This window comes from Sapajus apella, unplaced genomic scaffold (genome assembly GCF_009761245.1).
Source record: "Sapajus apella isolate SASKATOON/1434 unplaced genomic scaffold, GSC_monkey_1.0 scaffold68, whole genome shotgun sequence".
Classification (NCBI taxonomy): Eukaryota; Metazoa; Chordata; class Mammalia; order Primates; family Cebidae; genus Sapajus; species Sapajus apella.
Genome location: NW_022437008.1, coordinates 3273343 through 3281504, shown reverse-complemented (window position 1 = coordinate 3281504; position 8162 = coordinate 3273343). Strand labels below are relative to the sequence as shown.

Sequence of the window (8162 nt, the reverse complement as noted above, 5' to 3'; positions counted from 1 at the left end):
CTATCTCTGCCCCCATCCCAGCCCTCACCCCTCTATCTCTGCCCCCACATCCCAGCCCTCACCCCTGTATCTCTGCCCCACATCCCAGCCCTGACACCCGTCTGTGCCTCCCCCATCCCAGCCCTGGGCCCTCTGCCTGGACCTCTTCATTTCTACCCTCATCACTGGGAAAGCTCTTCTGATGTGGGGTCACACACAGACTCCAGCAAGATCTCGTGGCTTCTCCTGAGGCTGTGGTTCAGCCGAGGTGCCTGACGCCCTCCCGTGACCTCCTCCCACTATCCAGGTGCCCCTGGTGATCTTTAAGCGGGAGAAGGAGCTAGCCCGGAAGCTTGAGTTTGATGGCCTCTACATCACAGAGCAGCCGGAGGACGATGATGTGAAGGGGCAGTGGGACCGCCTGGTGCTCAACACACCGTAAGGACCCAGCCCCAACCTCAGGGTGGCAGCAGGAGGGGACCTGGGTTTCCACCCAGTCCAAGCCGGGACCTCAAAAAACTGGAGTTTCAGGCTGAGTGCAGTGGCTCACGCTTGTAACCCCAACACTTTGGGAGGCCGAGGGGGGCAGATCGCAAGGTCAAGAGTTAGAGACCAGCCTGGCCACCATGGTGAAACCCCATCTCTACTAAAATACAAAAAATTAGCCGGGCGCAGTGGCACACACCTGTAGAGCCATCTACTCGGGAGGGTGAGGCAGGGTAATCTCTTGGACCAGGGAGGCGGAGCTTGCAGTGAGCTGAGATCCTGCCACTGCACTCCAGCCTGGCAACAGAGTGAGACTCTGTCTCAAAAAAAAAAAACAACACTAGAGTTACAGGGCCCTGCAGGCCCTGCCTTATTCCCCCCATGCCTTAGTCTTCCTCTCCATAAAAGGGGCACCTTTCCCATGGATTACAGCATCTGTGTGGGTGCGGGTGGCACACAGAGATTCCTAGGCCTGGGCCCTGGAGGTTCCCGTTCAGTGACTCTGGGGTGTGAGCCCAGGAACCTATGTTTTAAACCCTGTCCCTAGATATGATTCTTACTCAGGTGCAATGAGTGCAAAATAAAAAACATGGCTGGGGGCCGCGGCTCACGCCTGTAATCCCAGCACTTGGGACACCAAGGTGGGCGGATCACTTGAGGTCCGGAGATCGAGAGCAGCCTGGCCAACGTGGTTGAAACCCCATCTTTACTAAAAATACAAAAATTAGCCAGGCATGGTGGCAGGCGCCTGTAGTGCCAGCTACTCAGGAGGCTGAGGCAGGAGAATCGCTTGAACCTGGGAGGTGGAGGTTGCAGTGAGCCCAGATTGCACCACTGCGCTCTGGCCTGGGTGACAGTGAGACTCCATCTGAAAAAACAAACAACCAAATGAAAAGAAAAGAAATCAGTAGAAGCCTTAGGGGCCGTGCTCAGTGGCTCATGCCTGTAATCTCAGAACTCTGGGACGCTGAGGCGGGAGGATCCCCTGTGCCCAGGAGTTCAAGACCAGCACGGGCAACATGGGGAAACCTTTATCTTTAAAAAAAAAAAAAAAAAAACTAAAAGGTTAGCCAGGCATGCCAGCCTGGATAGCACATACATGTAGTCCTAGCTATTTGGGAGGCTGAGGCAGGAGGATCACGTGAGCCCAGGAGCTCCAGGCTGCAGTAAGCTATAATTACACCACTGTCCTCCAGCCTGAGTGACAGAGCAAGACCTTATGTCTTGGGGGGGGGGAACAAAAACCAAAACACAACAAAAAGTGAATAGGAATTAGAAGTGCAGTGCATTGAAGCACTTCAAAGAATTGCAAATCTCTGAATTCATAATCATCACTCCACTTTCTCAAAAAACAAAACTCACTGGCCATATTCGAGGATGTTAGGGCATAAATTAGCCACTTGGAAAACTGGTGAATAAAGGACCAGAATCATGAATTAAATGAAATCAATCAGTATGAAAAAACAGGCATTTCCACTGGAGTTGGTGCCGGGTCAGGCTGCTGGTTTGGACTCCCCCCGACCCCGACACTGTGCCAAAGCCTCTTTACCGGAGTGCCATTCTGAGGTCTTTTTTGCACATCTGGCTCTGAATGCAAATTCTCTGCCTCATCGGGGGTCTAGCAAAGATGGCAGTGGGGTCCCCACTGTTCAAGGTTCCTATAAGAAAAGCAGTGGAGCCAGGCACAGTGGTTCACACCTGTAATCCCAGCACTTTGGGAGGCTGAGGCGGGTGGATCACTTGAGGTCAGGAGTGTGAGACCAGCCTGCCCAACGTGGTGAAACCTCGTCTCTACTAAAATACAAAAGTTAGCCGGGTGTGGTGGCATGTGCCTGTAGTCCCAGCTACTCGAGAGGCTGAGGCAGGAGAATCGCTTGAACCAGGAGGCAGAGGTTGCAGTGGGCCGAGATCGCACCACTGCACTCCAGCCTGGGCGACAGAGTGAGACTCCCTCTCAAAACAAAAGCAGTGGAGTTTCAACCCACCCCAGTTCCTCTGGCCCTAACCTCTCCACCCCGTCTCTGTCTCTGTCTCTGTCTCTGTCTCTCTCTCTCTCTCTCTCGGCAGGTCTTTCCCCAGCAACTACTGGGACAAGTTTGTCAAGCGCAAGGTGAGAGGACATGGATGCACTGGGTCCCTGCCTGCCACCAGGCCATCATAGGCCCACCAAGCACTTGCTTGGTGTGTGACCTTGGGCAAGAGGTTTTGCCTGTCTGAGTAGCACCTCAGTTTCCCCATGGGCATAGTAAGCACGCGTCCCTCTCTTGAATGGGCACATGGAGAGGGCGGAGCATCCAGGCCAGGTATGGTGGCTCACGCCTATAATCCCAGCACTTTGGGAGGCCTAGGTGGGCAGAACACTTGAGCTCAGGAGTTTGAGACCCACCTGGGCAACATGGCAAAATCCCGTGTCTACCAAAAATACAAAAAATTAGCCGGGCTTTGTGGTACATGCAGTCTCAGCTACTCGGGAGGCTGAGGTGGGAGGATCGGTTAACCTAGGAGGTGGAGGTTGCACTGAGCTGAGACTGCACCATTGCACTCCAGCCTGGGTGACAGAGTGAGACCTCATCTCAAAAAAAAAAAAAAACAATAATAATAACAAAAAATAAAAATGTATAGCATAGCGCCTGACACAGAGTGAATACTCAAGAAATACTGGTTTAGGCTGGGTGTGGTGGCTCACGCCTGTAATCCCAGCATGCTGGGAGGCTGAGGTGGGCAGATCACTTGAGGTCAGGAGTTTGAGACCAGCCTGGACAACATGGCAAAACCCCATCTCTACTAAAAACACAGAAATTAGCTGGGTGCCTGTAGTCCCAGCTACTTGAGAGGCTGAGGCAGGAGAATCGCTTGAACCCAGAAGGCGGAGGCTGCAGTGAGCCAAGATCACACCATTGCACTCCAGCCTCAGTGACGGAGTGAGATTCTGTCTCAAAAAAAAAGAAATACTAGCTGAGAGAGAGGAAATTAGCAATACTGCCTTAAGCACACACACTCTGGAACGGATTGCCTGCTTTTCCTTTTTTTTTTTTTCTTTGAGATGGAGTCATGTCCTCTGCCCACTTTTTATTTTTATTATTTATTTATTTAGAGACAGAGTCTCGCTCTGCCACCCAGGCTGGAGTGCAGTGGCGCGATCTCAGCGCACTGCAACCTCCACCTCCCTGCCTCAGCCTCCCAAGTATCTGGGATTACAGGCGCCCACCACCATGCCTGGCTAATTTTTGTATTTTTGGTAGAGATGAGATTTGTTTCACCATGTGGGCAGGGCTGGTCTTGAACTCCTGACCTCAGGTGATCCACCTGCCTGGGCCTCCCAAAGTGCCGGGATTACAGATTGTGAGCCACCTCGCCCGGTCAGTTACCTGCTTTTCTACTTCTGGTTTATTGACCCTTCTGTATAATAATAATCCGGCCATACAGGGTTGTTGTATTATACTACATGAGCAGTTTCTGGCATATAGGAAAACACTAGTTATGTTGGCTGTTACCATAATTCATTCACTCATGTTTACGGAGCACCTATTGTGTGTGCCAGGAACAGTTTCAGAACCCTGGGGTGGCTCATGCCTGTAATCCCAGTTTTGGAAGACCAAGGCGGGCCGATCGGAAGGTCAGGTGTTTGAAACCAGCCTGGCCAACAGAGTGAAATCCCGTCTCTACTAAAAGTACAAAAATTAGCCAGGTGTGGTGGTGGGCACCTGTAATTCCAGCTACTTGGGAGGCTGAGGCAGGAGAATCACTTGAACCCGGTGGAGGTGGAGGTTGCAGTGAGCCAACATGGTGACAGTGTACTCCAACCTGGGCAACAGAGGGAGACTCCATTTCAAAAAAAATGCACCCCCATTTCTCAGAGTGTCCCCAGAACCCCCTTGCAGGCCATGACACACACCCGCACTCCAGCCCTGTCTACACAGCCTGACGCTCTCTTGTGCAGGTCCTGGACAAACATGGGGACATCTACGGGAGGGAGCGGATTGCCGAGCTACTGGGCATGGACCTGGCCACACTGGAGATCACGGCCCACAACGAGCGCAAGCCGAACCCCCCACCGGGGCTGCTGACCTGGTGAGCCCAGAATGCCCCTGCACAGGCCTGGGGCATGCAGGGGAGGTGACGGGGGTCTGACGCTCAGGCATCTCCTCCCACAGGATCATGTCCATCGATGTCAAGTACCAGATCTGGAAGTTCGGGGTCATCTTCACAGACAAAGTGAGCAGCGGCCCGCAGGTTGGGGAGGGGGTCTGCAGGGGTGGGCGTTAGGAGGGTTCCCAACTCCGGGTGTTCCTGACCACAGAATAACTCCTGGGACTCCTGGGACTCCTGGGACTCTAAGGTACCTTCTGTTTTTTTTTTTGAGACAGAGTTTCGCTCTTGTTACCCAGGCTGGAGTGCAATGGCACGATCTCGGCTCACCGCAACCTCCGCCTCCCGGGTTCAGGCAATTCTCCTGCCTCAGCCTCCTGAGTAGCTGGGATTACAGGCACGCACCACCATGCCCAGCTAATTTTTTGTAGTTTTAATAGAGACGGGGTTTCACCATGTTGACCAGGATGGTCTCGATCTCTTGACCTCGTGATCCACCCGCCTCGGCCCATGCCTGTAATCCCAGCACTTTCGGAGGCCAACGAAGATAGATTGCTTGAGCTCAAATGTTTGAGACCAGCCTGGGCAACACAGTGAAACCCTATCAGTACAAAAATTAACCAGGTGTGGTGGTGCACACCTGTGGTTCCAGCTACCTAATGGGCTGCAGTGGGGAGATGGCTTGAACCCAGGAGGCAGAGGCTTCCGAGTGTGCACTACAGCACTTCAGCCCAGACAACAGAGCGAGACCCTGTCTCTAAAAAAAAAAAAAAGAGTGGCCAGGCATGGTGGCTCAGGCCTGTAACCCCAGCACTTTGGGCTGGGAGACCTGGGTGGGCAGATCACTTAAGGCCACCAGTTAGAGGCCAACCTGGCCATCATGGTGAAACCCCGTCTGTACCAAAAATACAAAAATTAGCTGGGTGTGGTGACGCACACCTGTGGTCCCAGCTACTCGGGAGGCTACGGCAGGCTTAGCCTCCTTCGCTTGAACCCGGGAGGTGGAGGTTGCGGTGGGCTGAGATTGCGCCATTGCACTCCAGCCTGGGTGACAGGGAGAGACTCCATGTCAAAAAAAAAAAAAAAAGAGAAAGAGATGAGAAGTCTTTCTATGTCACCCAGACTGGTCTTGAACTCCTGACCTCAAGTGATTCTCCTACCTCAGCCTCCCAAAGCACTGGGATTAACAGGCAGGAGCCACCATACCCAGCCCAAAACATCCTTTGACTCCCTCAGAGTGCCCTTGGATTCCCAGATTTTCTCCTCTGCAGGGGGCTCCCATCTCCCCCAGGATGCCTTCTCACCCAGAATGCCGGGATCCTCCATGTAGTCCCCAACCAGAGCTGGCACCCAACCCCCAGGGCACAGCTGACTCTCCCAAGTGACCTGTACCCTCCAGAGTGCTCCTCGTGTGTCCCTGCCTGCCCTCTGACCCCTGGCCCTGTGTGCCCACAGTCCTTCCTGTACCTGGGCTGGTATATGGTGATGTCCCTCTTGGGACACTACAACAACTTCTTCTTTGCTGCTCATCTCCTGGACATCGCCATGGGGGTCAAGACCCTACGCACCATCCTCTCCTCTGTCACCCACAATGGGAAACAGGTGTGGGGAGGACCTGGCTTCGGGCTGTGGGCCAGCAGGGACCGGCGTGTCACCGGGTGGTGGAGGGGTGAGGGCCGGGCAGCTGGGCTGAGGAGGGGCAAGGCCGGGTGGGCTGAGCTGGGGGAGTGTGGGGCAGAGAGGTAGAGCCACAGGGGCTGAACTGGGGCCAGGACCCAGAATCGGTGGGACAGGGAGAGGGCAGGCCCAGGGCGGAGCTGACCCGGCCCCTGCCCGCAGCTGGTGATGACGGTGGGCCTCCTGGCGGTGGTCGTCTACCTGTACACCGTGGTGGCCTTCAACTTCTTCCGCAAGTTCTACAACAAGAGCGAGGATGAGGATGAGCCGGACATGAAGTGTGATGACATGATGACGGTGAGCCCTCCCCCAGCGCTCTGGGACCCTTCCTCCTCGCATGTTTTTTTTTTTTTTTTTTTTGAGACAGAGTCTAGCTCTGTTGTCCGGGCTGGAGTGCAGTGGTGGGATCTCGTCTCACTGCAACCTCCGCCTCCCGGGTTCAAGCAGTTCTCCTGCCCCATCCTCCCGAGTAGCTACAGGCACCTGCCACCACACCCAGCTAATTTTTGTATTTTTAGTAGAGACGGGGTTTCACCATATCGGCCAGGCTGGTCTCAAACTCCTGACCTTATGATCCTCCCACCTAGGCCTCCCAAAGTGTTGGGATTACAGGTGTGAGCCACTGCGCCCAGCCCCCTTCTCGCATTTGATGAAGGAGTTAATAATGGTACCTCCGGGCTGGGCGTGGTGCCTCCAGCCTCCAATCCCAGCACCTTGGGAGGCTGAGGCGGGAGGATCAGTTGAGTCCAGGAGTTGGAGACCAGCCTGGGCAACAAGGCAAAAAACCCTGTCTCTACAAAAAAAATTTAAACATTAGGTGGGTGATGTGTTGTGCACCTGGAGGCTAAGGCAGGAAGATCTCTTGGGCCCAACTGTTTGAGGCTGCATTGAGCTATGAATGGGCCACTACACTCCAGCCTGGTAGACAGAGAGACCCAGTCTCTAAAAAATGAAAATTGTGGCCGGGCGTGGTGGCTCACGCCTGTAATCCAAGCACTTTGGAGGCAAAGGCGGGCGGATCACCTGAGGTCGGGAGTTCAAGACCAGCCTGATCAACATGGTGAAACCCCGTCTTGTAAAAAAAAAAAAAAGAAAAGAAAAAAAAATGTTTATAATAATGAAAATTGTACCTACAGTTTGGCGAGCTGATGCATGTCAGATACGTTGAACAGTGCCAGGCATATGAGTGCTCCGCGCCTGTTGGCCATTGTTTCAATATTACTTTAGCTGAGTTTTGTTTTTGTTTTTCTGAGATGGAGTCTCATTCTGTTACACAGGCTGGAGCGCAGGGGCAGCGGGAGGGCAAGCCCAGCGTGGAGCTGCCTGGGTCCCATCCTGCCCCCAGCTGGTGATGACCGTGGGCGCCATCTCAGCTCCCTGCAACCTCTGTCTCTCAGGTTCAAGTGATTCTCCTGCCTCAGCCTCCTGAGTAGCTGGGATTACAGGCACACATTACCACCCCCAGCTGATTTTTGTATTTTTAGTAGAGATGGGGGTGTCTCACCATGTTGGCCAGGCTGGTCTCGCACTCCTGACCTCAAATGATCCACCCACCTCGGCCTTCCGAAGTGCTGGGATTACAGGCGTGAGCCACCGCACCCGGCCTTATTGGAGGTTTTCAAACTGCTATTACTGGCAAGGTACTCAGGAGCGAGCCCCGGCCACTTTCTGAGCTCTGAGCCGCAGGATTTTTGGTCAGGCTATTCAACTTGCTCCCTATGCCCTGGGGCCCTCATTTGTAAAATGAGTGTGGAATAGCAGGTGCTTTTAGACTAATAGGTGCTCTCTGGCTATCAAAGACTTCAAAGACTTAGACTAGTGCCTTGCACATCCTAAGGATTACATAGATGTTAGCTTCTATCATCATTACCCATAATTAAAAGTTTCACCCAGGCCAGGCGCAATGACTCACGCCTGTAATCCCAACACTT

At 53.6% G+C, this 8162-nt stretch overlaps 1 protein-coding gene across 3 annotated transcripts in view; it reads left to right on the top strand.

Annotated features, from left to right (window-relative positions):
- The window catches only part of RYR1 (ryanodine receptor 1), a 153053-nt gene that overhangs the window by 141474 nt on the left and 3417 nt on the right, over positions 1-8162 (top strand). For all 3 annotated transcript variants that reach the window (XM_032248849.1, XM_032248848.1, XM_032248847.1), the window contains 6 exons: positions 287-417; positions 2533-2575; positions 4406-4536; positions 4620-4680; positions 6010-6156; positions 6394-6528. In XM_032248849.1, the coding sequence (XP_032104740.1) occupies positions 287-417; positions 2533-2575; positions 4406-4536; positions 4620-4680; positions 6010-6156; positions 6394-6528 (648 nt within the window). The remainder of the gene's footprint in view (positions 1-286; positions 418-2532; positions 2576-4405; positions 4537-4619; positions 4681-6009; positions 6157-6393; positions 6529-8162) is intronic.